Source organism: Hyla sarda, chromosome 11 (genome assembly GCF_029499605.1).
Source record: "Hyla sarda isolate aHylSar1 chromosome 11, aHylSar1.hap1, whole genome shotgun sequence".
NCBI lineage: Eukaryota > Metazoa > Chordata > Amphibia > Anura > Hylidae > Hyla > Hyla sarda.
In genome coordinates, this window is record NC_079199.1 from 93004692 (window position 1) to 93030731 (window position 26040).

General features: G+C 43.5%; 1 protein-coding gene across 15 annotated transcripts; it reads left to right on the forward strand.

Annotated features, from left to right (window-relative positions):
• Positions 1-1749: 1749 nt before the first annotated feature.
• LOC130295816 (zinc finger protein 239-like) lies at positions 1750-26040 on the forward strand. Of its 15 annotated transcripts, XM_056546984.1 has the most exons (7): positions 1910-1930; positions 9252-9352; positions 10540-10582; positions 10659-11234; positions 15528-15583; positions 15673-16732; positions 23310-26040. In XM_056546984.1, the coding sequence occupies exons 6-7, from the start codon at positions 16708-16710 to the stop codon at positions 24434-24436; spliced, it is 1152 nt and encodes a 383-aa protein (XP_056402959.1). In that variant the 5' UTR covers positions 1910-1930; positions 9252-9352; positions 10540-10582; positions 10659-11234; positions 15528-15583; positions 15673-16707; the 3' UTR covers positions 24437-26040. The 15 variants fall into 15 exon arrangements, 13 of the variants coding, with proteins under 13 accessions (XP_056402954.1, XP_056402953.1, XP_056402963.1 ...); XR_008849004.1 differs by having other exon boundaries at positions 1896-1930; positions 10540-11234; positions 15673-20796; positions 23310-23448; XR_008849003.1 differs by having other exon boundaries at positions 1896-1930; positions 10540-11234; positions 15673-20837; positions 23310-23436.

The window sequence follows — 26040 nt, forward strand, 5'->3', positions numbered from 1 at the left end:
AAGTGCCCCTTCAGGTGACGGTCGGAGTCTGGTAAGCAACCACGGGGGTGAAGTCTAGTCAGTCATAGTCAAGTCAGTCAAATCTGCTAAAGTCAGCGTGGGTCTGCATAATTCAGTCCAAGTCCACTACAAGTTCCAGCAAGCCCTCAAGTCTCCTAAGTCACTGGTCATCTCCTTGAGCCTAACTGAGCTGTAAAGACTATTCCATCTGTCTGCCTCAGTAAAGCTGCCGTTGATCGGAGCGATTATTTGCCTGATCGTTACAGCGGTTCTGAATGGACAGATGGTACAAATCTCCCCAAAAAGGAGTCAATAGGGAAATATGAATTGTCAGACCCACATGACGGTTATATAAAAAATTTTATTTTATATTTTTTGCAATTTTTCCCCCCCCTTTAAAGGAGTAGTCCAGTGGTGACCCAGTGGTGAACAACTTATCCCCTTTCCTAAGGATAGGGGATAAGTTGCAGATCGCGGGGGGTCCGACCGCTGGGGCCCCCTGCGATCTCCTGTACGAGGCCCCGACAGCCCGCGGGAAGGGGGCGTGTCGACCTCCGCACGAAGCGGCGGCCGACACGGCCCCTCAATACAACTCTATGGCAGAGCCGAAGCGCTGCCTTCGGCAATCTCCGGCTCTGCCATTGAGATGTATTGAGGGGGCGTGTCGGCCGCCACTTCGTGTTGAGGTCGACACCCGCTATCTGGTCGGAGAGCCGGGCCCCCGTACAGAGAGATCGCAGGGGGCCCCTTAGGATAGGGGATACGTTTTTCACCACTGGACTACCCCTTTAAGTACTGTGGCAGTTGTCCAAAATGAAAGCCTGGGGGGATAGTATTTTTTCATGAGATTTTGTTGTTTTTCCACCTGTAGACTATTATGGAAGATTTAAAAAAAAACACCAGAAAAAAAAGCTGTGTGTTTAGATATTTGGCATTTTCTATGGTGTTTTCCCTCTAAATTCTTCAATAGGAATCCCTGAGTCAGATGATGAACGAATCCCATGGAGAAAAAAAAACACAAGGGGATAAAATGCCATAGAAAATTGGGAGTAAAAAAATTACCCTTAAAGGGGTACTCCTGTGGAAAACATTTTTTTTGATGAACTGGTGCCAGATTTGTAAATTACTTCTAATAAAAATAATCTTTATCCTTCCAGTACTTATTAGCAGCTGTATACTACAGAGGAAATTATTTTCTTTTTGGATTTCTTTTCTGTCTGACCACAGTGCTCTCTGCTGACACCTCTGTCCTCTCAGGGGCTGTCCAGAGCAGGAGAGATTTGCTATGGGGATTTTCACTTGCTCTGGACAGTTCCTGACAGGGACAGAGGTGTCAGCAGAGAGCACTGTGGACAGACAGAAAAAAAATCCAAAAAGAAAAGAATTTCCTCTGTAGTATACAGCTGCTGATAAGTACTGGAAGGATTAAGTTTTTATAATAAGAGAAATTTACAAATCTGTTTAACTTTCTGGCACCAGTTGATGAAATTTTTTTTTTTTTTTTTTTTTTTACCAAAGTACCCCTTTAATGTATTTAGGGAAAAATGTAGTCCCCCTACTCCTCTTTCTGTATATTCTGAGCATATAAACTGTAGTGTATTAGAATACTGTCCTATCAGCTCACATATATGGTCCTATTGTTTACTTCATTCATACATAACTAAAACACGTTAAAATTACATTAGTTTTACGCATAGTAATAAAGTTTTATCATAAAAAAAAAACATAAAAGCAGAAAAAAGGGATTTTGGGAGTTGTAGTCTTATGACTGCCGCTCTACTCAGACACGTCCAACTGAAGAACTTCAAGTCCCATGATTCAACGCGAGCCGCTCGGTTCAGCGCATCAGCCAATCAGGATACAGAACTGGCAGAGCTCTTTTGTCCGGCGAAATATAGCCTCGGCGCATGCGCACAGCCCGCCGGAGCAGGTAAGCGCTGTAGCTGGCGGTAGTTGAGGCAGGATGGGTGTGTAGTCAGGGAGGGGCCGGGGGGAGAGTAATCCTGGGTGAACGATGTAGGACCGGGCCGTGGAGGTGGTGTGATGATGTGGTACTACAAGTCCCAGCCGCTGCCTGTGTGTATACATCACGTCACGTGGTGTTATTTTCATTGTCACATGTTTACTGTTTGTATCAGTTCTTACAGGACTGTGTCCTACCTGGGCTCTGTTCACACTCATGCACGTTTAGCTGTAGAATCGCATGGCATGGATACAGAGCCCACTGTGTGCCTCTCCTATTAGCCTCCAAACCCCCCCTGAAGACGCCATTTATGGCCAAACCCGTTGGAGAGTGTGTAGGCTGCTCGTACGCACAGAACCCATAGAACGTGTTGTTTGAGGTGGCAAGAACAGGAGCGGTGCGGGAAATCGCGAGAGTTATGCTCACAAATTCCCGCACCACTCCTGTTCTTGTGGCCTGAAATAACAGCACTTGTTAAAGGGGTACTCCACTGCCCCAGCGCCCTAAACATTTTGTTCCGAATGCTGGGTGTGGGCTGCGAGGGTCGTGACGTCACGACCACGCCGCCTAGTGATGTCACACCACACCCCTCAATGCAAGTCTATGGGAGGGGGCGTGGCAACTGCCACGCCCCCTCCCATAGACTTGCATTGAGGGGTGTGGTGTGACGTCACTAGGGGGCGTGGCCGTGATATCACAACCCCTGTAGCCCGCACCCAGCGTTCAGAACAAAATGGGCAGTGTAATACCCCCTTTAAGCAGTGTGTGTCTATCTTAGTAGCCTCTAATACCCAGAAGACGCCATTTATGGCCAAACCTGTTGGAGAGTAGGTATGCATGCAAGTTTCTGTGTCCCGCTCGCTGTTGTCTGAGGCCACAAAAACTGCGATTTCCTGCCGCTTTCCGGTTCTAGGAAACCTAAACAAGAGCGGGTGTGATGCTATATTCTATGAGTTCTGTGTGTACGAGCAGTCTACACACCCTCTAATGGACCGATAGAACCCTTCCTTAAAGGGGTACTCCAGCGGAAAACAATTTTATTTTAGATCAACTCATTCCAGAAAGTTATTCAGATTAGTACATTTTTTCTATTAAAAAAAAATCTTAATCCTTCCAGTACTTATCAGCTGCTGTATGCTCCCGAGGAAGTTGTGTTGCTCTTTTCTGTCTGACCACAGTGCTCTCTGCTGACACCTCTGTCTATGTCAGGAACTGTCCAGAGTAGGAGCAAATCCACATAGCAAACCTCTCCTGCTCTGGACAGTTCCTGACACGGACAGAGGTGTCAGCAGAGAGCACTGTGGTCAGGAAGAAAAGAACTATAGAACTTCATCTGGAGCATACAGCAGCTGATAAGTACTGGAGATATATATATATATATATATATATATATATATATATATATATATATAATGATAGCTCAAATGGCTCCTGTTCTTGCGGGCTCGCACAATAGCTGGTGCGACAAAGAAATTAGCATGTGTGCCTCTTCTATTAGCCTCCAAACCCCTGAAGACGCCATTTTTAGCGAAACCCTTTAGAGAGTGTATATACTTATAGGCGCTACAAGAACAAATAATGATGTATAAAATAATAGTAAGTGTTATTCAATCAACAAAAAGTGTATATTAAAAACATTATACATAAAAATCACACAAAGACAGAGAAAAAATATCTGTATGGATACCGGGGTGATATTCCTGTCACAATGTGTTATTAAAGGGGTACTCCGGTGGAAATTTTTTAGTTTTTTTTTTGTTTTTTAAATCAACTGGTGCCAGAAAGTTAAACAGATTTGTAAATTACTTCTATTAAAAAAAATCTTTACCCTTCCAGTACTTTTTAGCAGCTGTATGCTACAGAGGAAATTCTTTTCTTTTTGAATTTCTTTTTTTGTCTTGTCCACAGTGCTCTCTGCTGACACCTCTGACCGTATCGGGAACTGTCCAGAGCAGGAGAAAATCCCTGTGGCAAACCTCTCCTGCTCTGGACAGTTCCTGACACGGACAGAGGTGTCAGCAGAGAGCACTGTGGACAAGACAAAAAAAAGAAATTGAAAAAGAAAAGAATTTCCTCTGTAGTATACAGCTGCTAAAAAGTACTGGAAGGGTAAAGATTTTTTTTAATAAAAATAATTTACAAATCGATTTAACTTTCTGGCACCAGTTGATTTAAAAAAAATAAAATAAATAAAAAATGTTTCCCACCGGAGTACCCCTTTAACATATATGCTACTAGATGAGATAGAATGAAAAAGAGTGCAAAGGGGGCAAAAAGAGTATACAGGTAGGGTGCGAGAGTCTAGCGCCAATCCTAACGAATTAAAGGGGTACTCTGCCCCTAGACATCTTATCCCCTATGCCAAGGCTAGGGGATAAGATGTCTGATCGCGGGGGTCCCATGACTTTTGTGCAGCCCCCGGTGTTCGTTTGGAAGGCTGGCTGCGGGCTCGTGACCTCACTGCCGTGCCCCCCTCGAGCCATCACGCCCCCTCCCATAGACTTTCATTGAAGGAGCGTGGCGGGATGTCACAGCCCCGCCGCCCGCTCCAAGAATGTTCCGAACGCTGGGGAAGTGGAGTACCCCTTTTATAAAGTGCGCAAGTGCCACACTAATGCTTGCTAAGCTAGCCGCAGAGACCAACATTTAGAAAGAAAGTAGTAGCAACAGATACATACAGAGCCCAGGACTCACCCCAGCACCACACCAAACCCCCGACGTGTTTCGCTTGGAGAAGCTTTTTCCACGATTGGAGCTAGACTCTTGCACTTATTTTTATGCTGGGCTATACCCAACCTGTATACTCTTTTTGCCCACTTTGCACTCTTTTTTATTCTCTCTCATCTAGTAGCATATATATATATATATATATATATATATATATATATATACACAGTGCTCCCTCAAGTTACAATATTAATTGGTTCCAGGACGACCATTGTATGTTGAAACCATCGTATGGTGAGACCATAACTCTATGGAAACCTGGTAATTGGTTCTGAAGCCACCAAAATGTCATCCAAAAATAGGAAAAAGTGAGGATTAAAGAAAAATAAGAACTAATATAGATAAAGCAATTCCATACATATAAAAGTAAGAAAGATCTGCTGGGAGCTGTAATCACTTTCTATGTCAGTGTTTCCCAACCAGGGTGCCTCCAGCTGTTGCAAAACTACAACTCCCAGCATGCCCGGACAGCCAAAGGCTGTCCAGGCATGCTGGGAGTTGTAGTTTTGCAACAGCTGGAGGCACCCTCTTTGGGAAACCCTGGTCTATGTAGAGGACAGGATCTTCTTCAGGGTCCTGTACAGAACGTGCAAAATAAAAAAAAGGAAAATGGAGCCGCCCTCACCTGATGCCCAAAGGAGAAGCTAACCCTGGTACAGGTAAAGAGTACAGAACATGTAATATCTCCCTGTACTGTAGGGGGCGCTACCAGACACCAGTCAGTGCATACACTTCAGTAATACAGGTAAAGAGTACAGAACATGTAATACCTCCCTGTACAGTAGGGGGCACTACCAGACACCAGTCAGTGCATACACTTCAGTAATACAGGTAAAGAGTACAGAACATGTAATACCTCCCTGTACTGTAGGGGGCGCTACCAGACACCAGTCAGTGCATACACTTCAGTAATACAGGTAAAGAGTACAGAACATGTAATACCTCCCTGTACTGTAGGGGGCGCTACCAGACACCAGTCAGTGCATACACTTCAGTAATACAGGTAAAGAGTACAGACCATGTAATACCTGCCTGTACAGTAGGGGGTGCTACCAGACACCAGTCAGTGCATACACTTCAGTAATACAGGTAAAGAGTACAGAACATGTAATACCTTGCTGTACTGTAGGGGGCGCTACCAGACACCAGTCAGTGCATACACTTCAGTAATACAGTTAAAGAGTACAGACCATGTAATACCTCCCTGTACTGTAGGGGGCGCTACCAGACACCAGTCAGTGCATACACTTCAGTAATACAGTTAAAGAGTACAGACCATGTAATACCTCCCTGTACTGTAGGGGGCGCTACCAGACACCAGTCAGTGCATACACTTCAGTAATACAGGTAAAGAGTACAGAACATGTAATACCTCCCTGTACTGTAGGGGGCGCTACCAGACACCAGTCAGTGCATACACTTCAGTAATACAGGTAAAGAGTACAGAACATGTAATACCTCCCTGTACTGTAGGGGGCGCTACCAGACACCAGTCAGTGCATGCACTTTAGTAATACAGGGGTTTTACCAGTGAAATATCCATTCTGATTGGTCGGTTCTTCCAGCCATTGAAACGTTTCGCAGATTCCATAGCATTGTATGTTGAGTCTGGTTTCAAGTTACAATGGTCCAAAAAAAGACCATTGTATGTTGAAACTATTGTATGTTGAGGCCATTGTAAGTTGAGGGATCACTGTATATATATATATATATATATATATATATATATATATATATATCAGTACTACTTATCTAGTCCAACCAGAGAATTGGTGCCAGCGTCTCAAAGGACTTGATCAGAGTCCATCCAAGATAAAAAACCAGATACAGGCGCAGCACTCCAACAAAAAAGTGATTTAATATCTCATGTCAGCATTACAACGTTTCAGCTCCTCCTGGAGCCTTTTTCAAACATGCTTCAAAAAGGCTCCAGGAGGAGCTGAAACGTTGTAATGCTGACATGAGACATTAAATCACTTTTTTGTTGGAGTGCTGCGCCTGTATCTGGTTTATATATATATATATATATATATATATATATATATATATATATATATTTATAGGAGCCATGCAGGAAATCGTGAGCATAACATAATGTGTGAATAAGCACCCTGCACACTCTCCAACGGGTTTCACCATAAATGCCACCTTCAGGGGTTTGGAGGCTAATAGAAGTGGCACACACACACGAAAATTCGGCATCACACCTGCTGTTGTTCGAGGCCACTAGAACAGCCGCAAATGTTTCTTAAAGAAAATGTGAAAGACATGGGGTGAAGAAAATAAAAAATGTCACCAAAGAAAACGCTGTAGTACTCCCATGGCGACAACTTGTCAAAAATAAATATTAGTGATTAATTTTTTTGTCTCACTATTTACTTAACATTTACTAGTACAATAAAAGGGTTGTCAAAACATATCAAGTTTTAAATTAAATCATTTAATGGGGTACTCCGGTGCACCAGCATTCTGAACAGAGGCCGTGATCGTGATGTCACAGCTACGCCCCCCACCCCCCACGCCGTGCCCCAGCTCCACATCTGTCTCCAGGTTGGGGTGGGGTTTTACAACTTTGCTCCATTCACTTCAATCAAACTGAGCTGCAGAGCCACACCCAACCTGGAGACAGACAGGGAGCTGTTTTTGATAGAAAGTAGCTGTGTTTTTCTATTCCTGGATAAGTAAACTGCACGGTAAACAAAATAAACTAATAAATAAAAAGAATTACGAATTTTTGCTCACTTCATATACCAGAATAAAAAGCAATCAAAAAAAAAATCCCATCAAAACAAAAGTGGTATCATAACACTATAGTAATTTAGTTATATATTTTGAACCCCATATTTGTAATTGGTTTGAACAAGTGGTGGTCCAAAGTCAGAACGTTGAGTGGCTACCAAGTGCCAGCTGTCTTGTACACAGACTCCGCCCACATGTTACATGGATGTCCATCCATCTTCATGGCCACCATGTAATGCCACAAGCCTCCCTGGCTATGGTTTTCTGGCAAACTCAGCTGTATACCGGGGGTCTCGGGTGATCGTTGTGGTGGCTTGTATATGATTGGGGTTGTCTATCGTGAGACAATCATGACTTAGAGGCCAGGTATCACAGTCAGTCTCTGACTTTTCTAGTGGATCTATTAGAACTCCTGTAGAGTCAGAATATTAGGCACCGGCCGCACATCTCTAGCCACAGGGGATAGTTCAGTCCTGGGTAGGGATGTCCCAATACCATTTTTTTAAGACCAAGTACGAGTACTGATACCTTTTTTAAGTACTCACCGATACCAATTACCGATACTTTTTTCAATGTCACTTGACAGGGTTTTTTTATTTTTCCTTTAAAGAAAAAAAGGGGTATTTTTTAAAGTTTTTATAAGAGAAAGGGCTTTAAAAAATAAATAAATATATATATACACATTTTTTTTAAAACTTTTTAAAAAGGGGGTGAATCAAATTTTTTATTTGGCAAGGGGTTAATTAACATGTATAATTATTATTTATTACACAACTTTTTCACTATTTTTTTGTCCCCATAGGAAAGTATTACATGAAATCTGTAGATTGCATACACTGATCAATGCTATGCCATAGCATAGCATTGATCAGTGTTATCAGTGTTCCTTTACTACTGCCTGCCATGGATGGCTGCAGTGAAGAAGCAATGATCGGACGGCACAGAGCACGGTAAGGGTCCTCTGGCCGCCGTTTCAGGTGATCAGGACACCGCGATTTCACAGCGGTGATCCCAATCAGCATCCCTGAGCTAACCGGCAGTTAAGTTCAGGATTTTTAGATGCCGCGATCAACTTTGATTGCGGCGTCTAAAAGGTTAATGCGGGTCCCGGCTATGACGCGCGCTCAGCTGCTGAGGGGCACAGGGAGTTGTTCCGTGTGGAGAGTGCAGGCGGCTTTCCGCACCTCTGTGATACCTATCGGCTTAGGTATCAAGGACATAAGTACAAGTACTCGTACAAATGTCCAGTATCGGTCCCCATACCAATACCAGTATCGGGACATCCCTGCTCCTGGGATGTATCCAAAGTGCAATCTCATTGGTTTACGCAAATTTTGAATGGAACTTACATTTCAGGTCACTGAGCCAACAGCATTTCTTTATGCAGCTGGGTTTTTGTGTCTCAAAGCTTCCTATGTATCCAAAGGATAGAGGATAAGATGTATGATCGAAGAGGTCCTGCCTCTGGGAACCCCCACGATCTCTGTGCAGCCCCCTGACACCTGTGCCGGGCGCTGCCTCCAAGAAGGGGACGTGGCGTCACGGTTACGCCTCCTAGTCACGCCATGCCCCCTCCATTCAGGTCTATGGATGACCCTCCATTCAGGTCTAGGGGGAGTGGCCATGATGTCATGTCCACGTCTTGGAGGCAGTGCCCGGCGCAGAATGCCAGGGGCTGCACCGAGATCGCGGGGGCCCCCCAGAGGCAGGACCCCTGCAATCAAACATCTTATCCTTTGGATAGGGGATAAGATGTATAAAGCCGGAATACCCCTTCACAGATTATGTGACACATTAAAAGATTTCTCCCGGTGTGTTGCAGGGATCTAATCATGGACCAGGAGGTGACACCTAAGGGCGACACTAAAGACAAACCAGTCTCAAGTGTACAACAGAACGGACCAGAGGCTGAGCCCCTCACAAGTGAGTAAGCTCTTGCACATTTTTGTTCATTTTGTAAGGACGGTGCTGCAGAACATGTTGGAGCCATATAAGCATCATGGAATGAATATGAATGGTCATACGTAGCTGCGATGTGAGTCAACAAAGCCTAAATGTTTAGATCCCGTAACGTAATGTGTGCATATAATATTGCTAGATAACATACCTGTGGTCTTCAGTAGGTGGTGGAGACCATTCATTAGGCCTCTGATAGTTGGGCATTCTCTACTGGATTTATTTGGTGTAGAAAAGATAAGATATTGTTTGTCAGGTATGGTGAAACATGCAGGGGGTGGTAGTTTCTTGGGGTCGGTTCACTCCAGCATTAGTGCTGAGCCAAAACTCACATATGCTCAGAAAATGACTCAAACGTAGCCATGAGGTGACTACTTTCAGTTCGTTGAATTAAATAAATGTAGCCTGCCCGAGCATAGATACGTTGGCAGACGATTTTGAGCTTCGGCTCATGTATCCTTGCCTCAGAATGCACTAACTGAAGTCAGTAGGGACTGCGGCGGATTTTCTGCAGCGTAAATTCTGCCACGAAAAATCTGCTGCGGACAGCCCCCTTTGAAATACGCAAAAAAAATCCGCCTGTGTGAACGTACCCTAAAGGTGTTATCCATTGGATAGTGGATAAGATGTCTGATCGAGGGGGTCCCGCCGCTGGGGACCCCCACAATCTCCCTGCTGCATCCAGCGTTTGTTTAGAGTGTCGGGTGCAGTGCCGTAGGCTTGTAATGTCACGACCGCACCCCCTCAATGCAAGTCTATGGGAGGGGGTGTGACGGCCATCACGCCCCCTCCCATAGACTTGCATTGAGGGGGCTTGGGCCATGATGTCACGAGCCTCCGCCCCGCATTGACGGTCATCAGGCACGGAGCAAAGTTTGCTCCATGCACCAATGCCTGGGGTGCCGCAGCCCAGATCGCGGGGGTCCAAAGTGGCGGGACCCCCGCGATCAGACATCTTATCCCCTATCCTTTGGTACCCCTTTTAACACAGGATAGGTGCTAAGTGTACAAATGCATAAGTGTATGATAAACCCTGTAAGAGTGACCATTCTGGCACATGCCTATCACAGCTCCTTTTTCTTTCGTTTGATTGTTATAGTTTTTATTCTCCTTTTTTTTGTTGGCAATTTTGACAAAATTTACACCACAAAAAGAACCTCATCCGTTCACTTGGAATCTGCTGCTTTCTGATCCAAGGTAAAAGAATCTACTAAAATAATAAATTCACCCGACCCTGCAGGAGCCTGTGATGTGTCTTTTGTTCTTTTTCCAGCTTTTGGTTTTGAGGCGCTGCTTTAAGAACACTTCTCATGCATCGCACCCATTCACGTTCACGTTCGTGAAGAATTAAATTCAGTTTGTTTTTTTCCTCTTCCCGTCTTTCATTCACACATCTATCTATATAATATTGAGAATGCAAAATACTGGAGAGGAGGTTGTTCCTGGCCATTCAGATGGGGGTACTCACAAAGGACAGGGAGAGAATTCAGGTCAGTCAAGAATACAGTGTCCTCATCTCGAAGGTGGTGGAGTATTACCATCAGATCATTGGCCAGAAGGCTGCCAAAGTCCCCAAATCCAAGAAAAAGGATCTGCGGATTAATATCACGGATGCGGTGAACGCCGTGGGCCCGCACCTGCGCAGTGTGGATGTCTGCAAGAAGAGATATCACGATATCAAGAGGCACGTGAAGAAAGAGTTGTCGGAGGCCGAAAAACAAAAGACGCTGAACGGCAGAGATCCCCCAGGAGATGTAGAACTCACTGACTATGAAGAGGAATATTTTGAGCACTGAAATGGCGGATGGTGTCAAGATCAAAGGATACATAGATACTGGCCTTTCCTCAGGTAATTCCCCATTTTCTTAACCTTTCACTCCGCCCCTAGACATCTTATCCCCTATCCTGCCACTGGGAAACCCCACGATCTCTCCTGTAGCACTTGGTGTCATCTGCTGCGCGGAGCGAACTTCGCTCTGTGCCTGATAACGGGCAATACAGGGACCGGAGTATCGTGACTTCACAGCCCCGCCCCTCTCAATGCAAGTTTATGGGAGGGGGCGTGGCGGCTGCCACACCCACTCCCATAGACTTGTATTAAGGGGGCGTGGCTTGACGGTAAGATACTCCGGGTCCTGTATTGCCCGTTATCTGGCACAGAGCGAAGTTCGCTCCACGCAGCAGATGATATGGGGTGCTGCAGGAGAAACTGTGGGGGTTCCAAGCGATCAGGCATCTTATCCCCTATCGTTTGGATAGAAGATAAGATGTCTAGGGGCGGAGTACATCTTTGGTACCTCAGGGGGCCAGAAGGCCCTTCTGCTACATTAAAGTACACCCGCTGCCTCTGCATCTAAGTATAAGAGCAATATAAGACATAAATGACCATAAAAACCTTTTCGTCACCACATGGACAAGCGCTCAGAGCTGTCATGATTACTACCAGACTAAACTAACGTATATATTTATGTATTTTTCGTGACACTAGGTCTACTGGTAGGTCAAGCTTTACATCTTGTAGAATTTAACACCTTTGATACAATGGCCCTGATTTACTATTGTAAACCCGACATGTTTTGCCGGGTTGTGCGCCAGATTCTGGCACATTGCGCCAGAGTTTGCGCCAGAATAAAAAAGAAAAATCCCAACCAACTCTCCATTTTACTGAGAAAACCCAAAAAGGGGGCGTGTCTGTTGGGAAAGGGGGCGTGGGCCCAACATTTTCACAAAAACTCAACATATTTACTAAGGTTTCCACAGAAAATGTGGTGGATTTGAGCTGAGGAAAACCTGAGTGTTAAAAAAAAAAAAAGCAAAATGTAGGGAAACCTTAGTAAATACAGTGGAAACATTTAAATACAGTGGAAACCACAAAGAAAAGTACACTTCACTCTTAGTAAATCAGGGCCAGTATCTTCATTCTCGAGTCTCCATTATGTGTAGTCTAAGGGCTTACACACACAGGCAAAACCTTGGCGGTTGTCTCCGAGCCTTGGTCATCGTGGAGGTCCTGTCCTTAAAGGGATATTCTGGTGCTCCAGCATTCTGAACATTCGTTCCGAATTTCATGAAAAATTTGATTAGTACCGAATCCGAACTTTGACCCGATTCGAAATAATGAATTTCTTCATTAGCGACACCCCTGCGATCGTCCTGTATAATGTATAGATGCGAGCGGCTTTCTCCTGCGCTCCCATCTCTGCAATAGGTAGGACGATCGCAGCAGGTGTCAGGAGTGACACCTGCTGTGATCTGTCCTTAACTGCATGTACTACTGCTCGCAACACGGAGCTCACTTTTCTTCATACTGGGAGCTGTAGTATCTATACTAATAGACAGATCACAGAAGGTATCACTCCTGACACCCGATGCGATTGTCCTTTCTACTTTGTCCTGTCCTTTCTAGAGATGGAGCGGCTTTCTCCTGCGCTCGCATTTCTGCTCTATAATCCGGCTTGCCAGTAATGTGAATATAATTCACATCACTTATTCATACTTCCCGCAGAGAGCTGTGATTGGCCAGATGGTTCCAGCCACTCACAGCTCTCTGCGGGAAATATGAACAATAGGTATATATACGGCATATACTTATATTACAGTGGGACCAGAGAAGAGCATCCGGCAGCACGCATCTATACATTATACAGGACGATCGATGCGATCTGTCTATTAATGCAGGTACTACACCTACCAGTATGGAGCAGAGTGTGCTCCATGTTGGGATCAGTAGTACCTGCAGTTGAGGACAGATCATAGCGGGTGTCACTCCTGACACCAGATGCGATCGTCCTATCTAGATGCGAGAAAGCCGCCCGCATCTATACATTATACAGGACGATCGCAGCGGGTGTCAGGAGTGACACCCAGGGAGATCTGTTTATTAGCACAGGTACTACTACTACCATCATGAAACAGTCTGTTCCATGCTGGGAGTAGTAGTACTACCTAAAAATGTTTTTTTTTAAAAGAGAGAAAAAAAAGTGAAACACACACACTTTATTAAACACTTAATTAAAATACTTTACTAAGAAAAATTTGCAGAGAATTTATTCGGATCGAATCGATTTTTTTATTTTTTTATTTGGCGAATCGGCCGAATAGAATTTTTAAAAAATTCGCTCATCTCTAATTGTGACGTCACAGCCACGCCCCTTGTGATGTCACGCCACACCGTTATCCCTTTAATTTTACAGTCAATAGCACCCACAAAATCTAAGGACCTCCTTCTGTCAGCCCATTAGCTCCCAGGTCTACCATTAGGCCATGCTAACATATACACTGAAAGGCACTAATGCTTATACTTGTGATCAAACAATCCTAGTTCCATTTACCTTATTAGGATAAGATTTTAAAGGGGTATTCCATGAAAAAGCTTTTTTTTTTTTTTTCATATAAACTGGCTCTAGAAAGTTAAACAGATTTGTTAATTACCTCTATAAAAAAAAAATCTTAATCCTTCCAGTACTTATCAGCTGCTAAAGTTGAGTTGTTTTTTTCTGTCTGACAACAGTGCTCTCTGCTGACACTACTGTCTGTCTCAGGAACTGTCCAGAGTAGCAGCAAATCCCCATAGCAAACCTATTCTACTCTGGACAGTTCCAGACACTGACAGGTGTCAGCAGAGAGCACTGTTGTCAGACAGAAATAACAACTCAACTTCAGCAGCTGAGAAGTAAAGGAAGGATTAAGATTTTTAAATAGAACTTATTTAAAAATCTGTTTAACTTTCTGGAACCAGTTGATTTTTCATGGAATACCTCTTTAATTAAAAAATTCCCAATTTATAAGAAAAAATATATATATTTTATTTAGAAAAAATTGTTATCGAAACAAAATACATAAGCGTATACACAGAAATCTTGAATAAATTGACTATTTATACCCCATGACTACGATACATTTTAAAGTACCGTAATTATTATTTTTTTAAATAAAAACTTCAACTCATTCTACAAAAAACTAAAATTTGGGTCTTAGAAAAACAAAAAGTGACTTCTCCCATAAAAAATTCTGTATATTGTACAAAAGAACTGGAACATCCAATGCTGCACTGGCCTGTAGAATAAATGTAACACATTATTTTTTACCGCGTGTTAAACAGCACAACAAGAAAACCTAATGTTATTTGCACCCCAAAATTTAAGCATGAACAAATACAATGTGTCCCCCCAAAAAGGAAGCCTTCATACAGCTACATGGATAGAAAGATAAAATAGTTATGGCACTTTAAAGGGGTTCTCCGGTGGAAACATTTTTTTTTACTCTACTGGTTTAAAAAAAAAGTTAGACAGATTTGTAAATTACTTCTATTTAAAAATCTTAATCTTTCCGGTAGTTATCAGCTGCTGTATACTACAGAGGAAGTAGTATTTCTTCCTGTCAGGAACTGGACAGTTCCTGACATGGACAGAGGTGTCAGCAGAGAGCACTGTGGTCAGACAGAAAAGACATTTAAGAAGAAAAGAACTTCCTGTGGAGCATAATAAGCTGATAAGTACTGAAAGGATTAAGATTGTTAAATAGAAGTAATTTACAAATCTGTTTAACTTTCTGGAGCCAGTTGATTAAAACAAAATGTTTTCCACCAGAGTACCCCTTTAAACCAAAAATGTATCAGACCTTAAAGGGGTACTCCGCCCCTAGACATGTTATACCCTGTCCAAAGGATAGGGGACAATATGTCTGATTGCGGGTGGTCCGCACGCTGGGACCCCCTGTGATCTACGGCCAGTGCTGCGGCGTTCATTATCAGCTGTCATACCCCTCCTATAGACATGGATGGATGGGGCGCGGCGTCACGAACATGGAAGCCTGTGGCTTCATAAACGCCGCAGCACCAGCCCAGAGATCACCAGGGGGTCCCAGCGGCCGGACCCCCTACAATTGGACATGTTATCCCCTATCCTTTGAGGATGAAGAATGCGATGCCTGATGTAATATCATTTATACCATAATTTTACTGTGGGGCATTTGGGTGGGCAGCCATCTAACGTGTAGGGCCAGTTGTAGTTTTAGGACTCCATTTCTAGGGATCTTTTCCTGTAATAAATTCCTACTATAAAATAGAGTAAATACATCTAGTATGTGTGCTGTCATTGCCCTATAACTCTTATAACTATTTCTTTTGTTCCGTTTCTTTCAGAGATGTTTCAGGACTTGATGGGCTTTGGGGCGTCTCCTTTGGATCTACATCTTCCGGTAACTATATAGCAGTCAATACTAGCAATCTTGATAGGTTCTTCTTGCACCAGGAGCTATACTAAGTTCCCTTTTCCTCCACTAACTAGATGAAAATCAGGAGATCATTGTGACAAACGTGGACCCTCAAGACATTGAAGCCATGTCAGGCCTGGAGAATGTTCATCATCAGGAAACTTTACGGTAGACTGTGAACCTTTGCCTGACAAAAAAACCTGAAGAGTGTCCATCGTCAGGGGAAAGCTCTGCAAGAGTTGGGCGGTAGTATACAACGCTTACATGCAGAGGTGGTGGCCATGAATCACATGCTGGACCTTCTAGCCACCAACCAAGAGAAAACAAGGGAAGATACTGCACACTATCGAGAAGAGACGGCCCGGTATCGGGTAAATGAGCTCAGACTTCTCAAGGAAGCCAATGAAATTTTGCAGCCAAAAGGCTTTCAAAGGAATCTGCCATGGATACAAACTTTCACCGTCAGAACCTTCAAACAGGGGAAGGCAGGCCAAGTACCGTGCGGAGGACTGCTGTACGCACAAGGGGAGGAGCTTCTGCTTCAAGTGCTCGCAAAGGGGGGAAAGTATAAGGATTATTGACTTTTGTTGGCATGGGGGGGGTAGTATTTTGTGTTATATATTGGCTACTTTTTAGAATTACAGCACTTCGTGATTGACTTAACAGGGTACTCCGCCCCTAGACATCTTATTTCCTATCCAAAGGATAGGGGATAAGATGTCTGATTGCGGGGGTCCCACCGCTGGGGATTCCTGCGATCTTGGCTGCAGCACCCCAAACATCCGGCGTATGGAACCGGTGTATGAACTTCGCTCCGTGTCGGATGACTGGCAATGTGGGCGGAGGCTTGTGACATCACAGCCACTCTCATGATGTAACAGCCATGCCCCCTCAATGCAAGTCTATGGAGGGGGTGCGACGGCCGTGGGCATTTATCACAATTGTTGGCATGGCCGTGTCCATCGTTCATGAGAAGGTTCTCGCCAGAAGTTTCGTCACAGACTGGTGGTGTACAATATGAACGTGCCAAATTTTTCTGCCCTGTTGGGACTTTTTAACCTGAGCCTTCGGTTGCTACCTTATTATACAGAAGCACCGCCTACTCAGAAATGCCACACCCTGTTCATCATGGAGGTATGTGGCTTCTAATAGGGAGTATGGAAAGCCTCTGCATTTTATAAGTAATGGCAGTGGGTGGGATATAATATGTTTACATGTTCAGTATAGAGATTACCCCTGTTCTCCACTTAATGTCTTTAATGGCACTACTGGGGCATGAGTTTTGCATGAATTTAGAAATATTTTATCATGACAAATTGATGACTCAATAGGAATTAAAGAGATGACAATGGCACATGCTTTTCTCCTTGTACTCTGTGTTTCTCTTTACATGATGGTGATATATGTAAAATAGGCACTGCCATTTTAATGAACTTTGCTTCCTAGTTCATTCTGGGGTCAGGTTACATGCTGCCTATAGAAGTCTATGGAAAAGGGAGGGGAAAAGAAGATACAGATAGCGAGATAGAGACAAAGGCTTTATTAAAGTGTTTAACTATTAATCCCAGTGTTGGATTCACAGTGACACTACTCTTTACGGATGTATAATGTCCCTCATGCTGCTGCGTCTTCTGAGGGTGGATGCAGAACTGGGGGGAATCTTGAAACATTAAACTAAAGCCTGCAGCATCACTTTGTGCCCTCCTTTTTCACTACACATCCTTTCTTCTCCTTAGAGTTCTATGGGTAGCATGTAATCTGGTCCCTCAACGAGGCTGATAATTTGTCTCTCAAGATGGATTTTAGTAGGAAATTAAGGATGAGTGATCAGTGTAGAGGCAGGGGAGGAGAGGCATCTAACGTGGAAGAAAAAGGGGCATGGGTCTGTAATAAGATATATTATTAAGAACTCTGCCACATGATGTTGTGGTGCTTGATTCATTGAGCAAGTTCAAGAAGGTCCTGGGAAGTCTTTCTTAAAAAATTTAATATTATTGGAACTAGACTTTTAAAGCTGGAACTTCGATTCAGGGATTTATTCTGGTTTCCAAATTTGGAGTCAGGCATGCATTTTTACCCTCGTATCGGACAATTCGCATCTGCCTGAAAAGGGCTTTTCCCTTCTTCTGGATTAACACAATAGGGTTATAGGCTGAAGTTGATTGACTCAATTATGTAACTATGACCTTTATATGCATTGTTGGTGACTTGACAGAAAGAATTGTGGACTCCAGTGATATACAGCTACAAGTTTGCTGCAGATTGATCCCCTATAGAATTCTAGAAGAAAAACACAAAGTATACACATGACAGAGGGAGGCCTCCTATATTAAGTGGGTCTCTATTACTAATGTCTCCTATGTAGTTTACACAGGAACGCCCCCTCCCATGAATGGAGGGGCATGGCCGTGATGTCACGTCCCCGTCTCGGAGGCAGCTTCCGGAACAGAATGCCGAGGGCTGCACAGAGATTGCGGAGTCCCCAGCTGCGGGACTCCAGCGATCATACATCCTTTGGATAGGGGATAAAATGTATAAAGCCGGAATACCCCTTTAATGGGGCTGACCTGTGATACCAGGCACAGCCACTTTAGTACCTGTTGGGTTAATTGAAATGTCACTGAGCTGCAGTACCAGGCACAGCCACCTTGGTATATGTTGGGCTATGCTTGTGTGTAGAATGTAGGAAACACAGCTTATTTGGGTGGGGAACTGATTAAACACTGATAGTTTATCCCAAAGCTAGGCCATCAGTCTTTACTTTCTGAAATACCCCTTTAAGTGAAGTGTACGAAGGGATTTATTGGGGCAGCGTTAAAGGGGTACTCTGCCCCTAGACATCTTATCCCCTATCCAAAGGATAGTGAAAAAAATGTCTGATCGTGGGTGTCCTACCGCTAGGGACCCCTGCAATCTCCGTGCTGCACCCGGCATTCGTTTAGAGCGTTGGGTTAAGCGCAGGAGGCTCGTGATGTCACGGCCCCACCCCCTCAATGCAAGTATATAGATCATGATGTCACGAGCCTCTGCCCCGCATCACCAGTCATCCGGCAGGGAGCGGGTGCCGCAGCCGAGATCACGGGGGTCCCCAGCGGCTGGACTCCCTTAATCAGACATCTTATTCCCTAAGATGTCCAGGGACGGCGTACCCCTTTAATCGCTCATAGCCCTAAATCTCGCACATAAATATTTCTTCCTTCATCTGCTTAATGTGAGTAGAGATGAGCGAAGTTACAGTGATTCGATTCGTCACAAACTTCTCGGCTCGTCAGTTGCTGACTTTATCCTGCATAAATTAGTTCAGCCTTCAGGTGCTCCGGTGGGCTGGAAAAGGTGGATACAGTCCTAGGAGAGAGTCTCCAGCCCACCGGAGCACCTGAAAGCTGAACTAATTTGATGCAGGCTAAACTCAGCAAATGTGGAGCCGCGAGGTTCGTGACGAATCGAATTTCTGAAACTTCGCTCATCTCTAAATGTGAGAACATAACAATTTGCCAACACGGTGCATGGACAAGGGCCAAGTATCCAATGAGCAATGAACCTGTAGAGCAGTCTTCAGCCAATGGTGCCCAAGAACAATGGAGCATTCACTTGATGAAGGTTACCTGTCATGGAAAACCTGTGGTGACATAGGAAGAAGGAAATGGCAGCACAAGATAAGGGAGGATGTGCTGAGACCAGTACAAAAAAAAACAATAAAGTTTATTCAGATTATGTTTATAGGGTTCTGATGTTTCCTCATCCTGGATGTCTTGAAGTAGTATGGATGTGACCTTCAAGCTTACAGCTCCTGCCTGCAAAATAAGAAAAAGCATTACTATAGGGGAATGATTATTACTAAAGAAACCCAAAAACTACGAGCTAAAGGGTTGTAAAGGGCAAAGAAAAAAAATCCATGTATAGCCAAGTACTTAAAGATGGCTTTAAAGGCTTAGACTATTCTTGAAAGTGCTTAACTCTTCACAGGATGACTTTAGGGCTTTTACTGCTGTTATTGAGCCCAAGATGCCCCTTCATGATGCACAACTATTTCTCATTCTTTCCATTTCAGTGAGCGTGGCCACTTCTTGGCTCTTTGCCAGTTGTACACATACATGGACTTCCTTTCCCTTACTTCTTTGGCAAAGCACATACTGTAATTCACTCTGCTATCTGGACTGAACATTGGGCAGTATGCTGGGCTAATGATTTACAAAGTACACTACTATAGATAACATGAGAAGGGGTTACTGGTGCACTCAACTGAACAGGCTGCAGTATACTGGGCTGATGATTTACACAGTACACTACTATAGATAACATGAGAAGGGGTTACTGGTGTATTCGACTGAACAGGCTGCAGTATGCTGGGCTAATGATTTACAAAGTACACTACTATAGATAACATGAGAAGGGGTTACTGGTGTACTCAACTGAACAGGCTGCAGTATACTGGGCTGATGATTTACACAGTACACTACTATAGATAACATGAGAAGGGGGTTACTGGTGTACTCGACTGAACAGGCTGCAGTATGTTGGGCTGATGATTTACACAGTACACTACTATAGATAAGTAAAGGGAAAAAGGGGTTACTAGTTCACTGGGTTTGTAAAGAGAAAGGAAAGAAACAACAGGATAACAGCAAGGAAAGGGTTACACTAGACAATGAGCTGCTACTGTTGCTTCTGCTGACAACATAGAGGAATAATGGACATACAGCACTAGGTGCAGTAGTGTATATACAAGGAAAAGCTGGCCTTAGCCTTATGGGTGGTGAAAGGAAAGCTTGATTTACCTTTCAGGGACAGTGTGGTTGATCTCCAGCAGGCAGACAGGCTTAACGTGCAGGTACACAGCCCAAGCTTTCTTGGGTCTCATTATCTCCTCCACATAGCATATGATAATCCCCACCCAAACTTCCTGTAATTTGTCCGAATCTAGCTGTTTCTAGAGACAGATTTCCCCTACCAGCATGTAGCGGACAGCAGATAGAAGTGAGACATCTACTGGCCAATTTAGAGCTAGGGTAAGGAGTTATTTTTGGTAAATGAAGTGATTTACAATTTGTTAACTTTCACATTGGCTGTCTATGGCATGAGGGAAGAAGTTGTTTGAAATGACAGTGATTATTTTAAGATTGGAAAAGCATTTAAGTGATATTTCAATTCAATAGGATTGTCAGGAATCATCCCTGGGTGTGGCTATTGACATTCAAGTAAGTCGTCAACTGAATTGATTATCTAGTGGATTTAGTAGGTAAGGGGGCATTTACTTCTCTTTAATAAAATAAATCATAATTTAATAGGTTAGAGTCGTTGTTTTATTTTATTATTATTATGTTTAATTAACTGTATCTAATATAAAAAGTAGTTTGGTGACCTGAATTGTGCCAAAATGCAAACATTTAAATTAGGAACTATTTTTTTTCAGTACTGTATATATCTTTTATGTGAACAATGGCTGCCCTAAAAGCAATGGAATGAAAACATGTACTTTTATGTCTCCTTAATTAAAGGGGTTGTTTAGGGTTAGAAGATAATTGGTTTTCCAAAAACAGTGCCACACCTGTCCACGGGTTGTAGCGGGAAGTTACAGCTCAGACCGGTTTTCTTCAATAGCACAAAACTGGTTTGTTTTTTCTAAGAAAACAGCTTCTTTTCTAATACAATAAATATGTTACTACATTTCCAGGATAGCCAAGGAGTCAATATGGAGACCACAGATGGTTATCTATCAAAAAAAATGTTGTACCTTATCCCTTGTACTTACTTCCACCCCACCTTCCCATCCCCTTTACCGCATCACGCCACCCCCTTCTCCTTATTTCCCCCCCACCCCTGTCTATTAAAGGGGTACTCCGGCGCTAAGACATCTTATACCCTATCCAAAGGATAGGGGATAAGATGCCTGATCATGGGGGTCCCGCCGCTGGGGACCCCCTTCATCTTGCACGCAACACCCCGTTACCATCAGCCCCCGGAGCATATTCGCTCCGGGTCTGATGACTGGTGATCACTGGGGCGGGGCATTGTGACATCACGGCTCCACTTCGTGTGACGTCACGCTCCTCCCCCTCAATGCAAGCCTATGGGAGGGGGCATGACAGCTGTCAGGCCCCCTCCCATAGGCTTGCATTGAGGGGGCGGAGCATGACGTCACACGTGGCGGAGCTGTGACGTCACAATGCTCCGGACCTGTGATCGCCAGTCATCAATCTCAGAGCGAACATGCTCCGGGGACTGATGGTAATATGGTGCTGCGTGCAAGATCATGGGGGTCCTCAGTGGCGGGACCCCAATGATCATGCATCTTTTCCCCTATCCTTTGGATAGGGGATAAGATGTCTTAGCGCCGGAGTACCCCTTTAACCAAATGCCAGTCTCTCTGACACTATACTCCACTACAGGTACCTGAGTTGCCTAAGGACCTGGGCCTGTGCGCTGCTTTGCTTCATTTGTACCTTTTTCAACTGTATGTCTTGCTTTCAAAAATTTAAGTACTTGTTTTTCCTGTTGTTAAATATAAAAAAAAATCAATAAAAAGAGATTTGAAGAAAAAAAAAGTTGTACCTTTATTTTTTAGAATAGGCCATCAATATGTGGCCTATGAGAATGCAATGAAGCTCCTTTTCATTGCTGTAGTTGGCACAGCCCTGATCATGTGGCTGTTATAGTCTGGTATAGTAGCTCAGACCCATTTAAAGGGCCTATCCAGGAATCGAAATACAGAGAATTTCTTTCAAAGACCGCTCCCTGTCTTTTTCCAGGTTGAGTGTGGTTCTGCAGCTCAGTTTTATTGAAGTGAATGGAGCCAAGTTGTAATACCACACCCAAAGTGGAGACAGACAGGGAGCGGTGTTTGAAAGAAAATAGGCCCCTTTAAAGAGGCTCTGTGGCTTTTCCTGACCTGTTTGTTTGAGTAAATAATTAAATTGAAGTGGTGATCCTCTTGTGATTTAAATGGGTACTCCAGCCCTAAGACATCTTATCCCCTATCCAAAGGATAGGGGATAAGATGTCTGATCGCATGGGGTCCCGCCGCTGGGGACCCCCGCAATCTCACATGCAGCACCCACCTGTGGGAACTGCAAGCAGCGCTGCAGCCACCGAGCCTGCCGGGTCACGACTATGGGGTTGGAGTATCATGATGTCACATCTTCGCCCCTGCGTGATGTCACACCCCACCCCTGCAATGCAAGTCTATGGTCACGCGGGGCGGAGTCGTGAAGTCACGATACTCTGGCCCCGTAGTCGTGACCCGGCAGACTTGGAGGCTGTATGCAGCTCCCACAGGTGGGTGCTGCATGTGAGATTGTGGGGGTCCCCAGCGGCAGGACCCCGGGATCAGACATCTTATCCCCTATCCTTTGGATAGGGGATAAGATGTCTTAGGACCGGAGTATCCCTTTAGTATTAAAGGGGCATTCTCTTTTTATAAAGTGAGGATATGCCATCACTTCATGATCAAAGGGGGTCCCTGGGGATCGCTGGCTGCTGTTGGGTCATCATGGCAGATGGTTGCATAGTAAAGACCTATAGGCATGACTGTACTCCAATTACACGCTGCCATCTCCAACATGCAGAAATCAAAGTATATTGAAAATCTTAAGGGCTCACCTGTAACCATTGTTTTTTTTAGGTCAATAGAGTACGTATAGTTCTTTTATGGCAAATTTATGAAATTGTGTATAGCGACGGTTTTAATGTCTTCTTTGTACTTTCCTCGTAGCAGAACCCATTTCACCAAGTGGACATAAGTCTCCATCTCCAATTGATGAGGAAGATACAACAAAGAAGGATAAACCCAACCATAAAATACAGTGCCGGAAGTCCAACAGCCAAAAAAACACTGAGATCAATTTAAGCAAGGAATCTGCGAGCTGTAAGGACCCAGAGAATGTGAGTTCTCCCGAAAACAAAGCAGAAAGTGAAAATGAAGATGATGAAGAAAAAAATATTAGTAAACATCGTTTACGTAAATCAACTGTGGAGTCTAAATATAGGAATAAGAAGCCAGATAAAGATTCCTCGGAGATCTCAAAATTCACCATCCCTTACACCCCCTACAAGGTGCAGAAAACCTATATATGCACCGAATGTGGACGAAGCTGCATCTCAAGTTCTCACCTCATCATACACCAGAGGTCCCACACGGGAGAACGGCCTTTTTCTTGTAATGACTGTGGAAAAAGTTTTGCCCGAAAGTCTTCTCTGGTCATACACGAGAGGATCCACACAGGAGAACGACCATACACTTGCACACATTGTGGGAAAAGCTTTACTAGCAGCGCCACGCTCTCCACGCACATTAGAATCCACACTGGAGAGAGGCCTTATGTGTGCTGGGAGTGTGGGAAAAGTTTTACCAGTAATTCTTCTCTGTTTATACATAACAGGACTCACACAGGCGAGAAGCCATATATCTGTGTTGAATGCGGGAAAACATTTTCATGCACGTCCGCGCTTGTCATACACAAGAGGTCCCACACTGGAGAGAAGCCATTCACCTGCGAAGAGTGTGGAAAAAGTTTTGCCGATAACTCTCGACTTGTAAAACATAAGGCTGCTCATACTGGAGACTGGGCATTTGTATGTACTGTGTGCGGTAAAGGATTTACTTGCTACTCCAACCTCAATGTCCACCAGAGGTCGCACACTGGGGAGAGGCCATATGCTTGTAGCAAGTGCGATAAGAGGTTTGCTCTCAATAGGGATCTTGTCCGCCATCAGACTACCCACACCGGTGAGAGACCTTATGCTTGCTCCGAGTGTGGCAAGTGTTTTACTCGAAAGGCCCACCTAACCACCCATGTCAAAATCCACTCACGTGTAAAACCAGTCATGTTGGCCGAATGAGCAAAAGCGCCATACAGTGTTTCATCCACATGGGCAACCAAGGTGCCAACTAGGTTGGAAGTACCATGGTAAAGAGTCTTCATGAAGGGCTGATGACATTGGATCTTGCATGGCCATCGCAGAGTATGAGTTAATATGAGCTATCTAAGTACACGACATGAAGAATATATGTTCCATGAACTTTATAGCTATTTATGACCCTTTGTAGTTGTCATTAACTTGTTTGCCTCCATGATACAACGTAGTATGTTCATAAGATGTAAATTCAGTTTCTCCAAATCTGGTGGCATGGCTTCTTTTATGAACATTGGTTCCTGATGTTAAAAGGCATGAACTTATCATTGGATCATTGTCTGCCAGTTATAGGAGTTACCATAGTAGGTGCAACGGGGCCCAGAGCCTGAGGAGACCCAATCAGATGACATGGTATGACTCCATAGGCTGCTTGAGACAGCCAGTGGGACAACAATTAGGAGAGCGCCAATCTACACAATGGAGAACCCTGGTAGAGAAGAGTTGAGGTGACAAAAGGTTCTATGATTCAAGCAGATTATTTATTTATTATAATGCTGATTCTCATTTTATACAGAGATGTTATCGATATGTTATGGATAGGGGGTAAGATGTCTAGGGGCGGAGAACCCTTTTAAGTACAAATAAAAAACATAAAAAATAAAAAAAAAACATCCCATACTCATTTTTCATATAAATAAAAGCTAAACTCCAAAAAATATATACCGTATTAATACCTGGTATTGCCATGTGTTTAAATATCTTAACTAATAAAATATAACATTATTTATTCGTGCACTGTGAACACCACCAGAGTTTTTTTTTTTTTTTTTTGGTCACCTCACTTCCCGGAAAACATAGATTAAAAAGCAAAAAGTTTACTGGATCCCAAAATTGTATCAATAAAAACTACAGCTCACCCTGCAAAAAACAAACCCTGTAGACAGTAAAATAAAAAAAAGGTTATAGTTATGCCTTAAAAATAAAACCACCCAAAAACTGGGAATTGTAGGGTTATTTTCTCTATTTTACCCTACAAATATTCATATATTTTTTAATCTCCCAATATATTATATAGTAAATCATGTCAATAAAAAATACAGGTTGTCCCGCAAGAATCAATCCCTCATATGGCTCTGTTAAATCCTCTATGGCTACAGCTACTCTACAGCTAGCACCCATTATAATAGTTTTTGTTTCTTTATTCATGTACATGTCTACTGTAAGACTTTGTGTTTCTATAGATATATAATATATGCTGTGCATATTCCTGGACACCTAGAATTAAACAGACAATAGTAGATTGTGACATGGATGATATTTATGGCCCAGAATATTGCATATTTATATTTATTTTAAATATTGCATACACCTTTAGGCTTAATTCTGCTATTAATTACTTTGGTGTCATGTTATGTTGCTCTATATCTCATTTAGAACTTAATAAATAATATAAAGAAATCTAAACTATCGAAGAAATCGGTACGTTGTTTTAACCATATAGTATTTATAAAATGCACTAGATAACCACAGAAGAAATAAAGATGACCATCTATTCCTGACTCATATACTAAACCTCAGTAAGGGGGAAG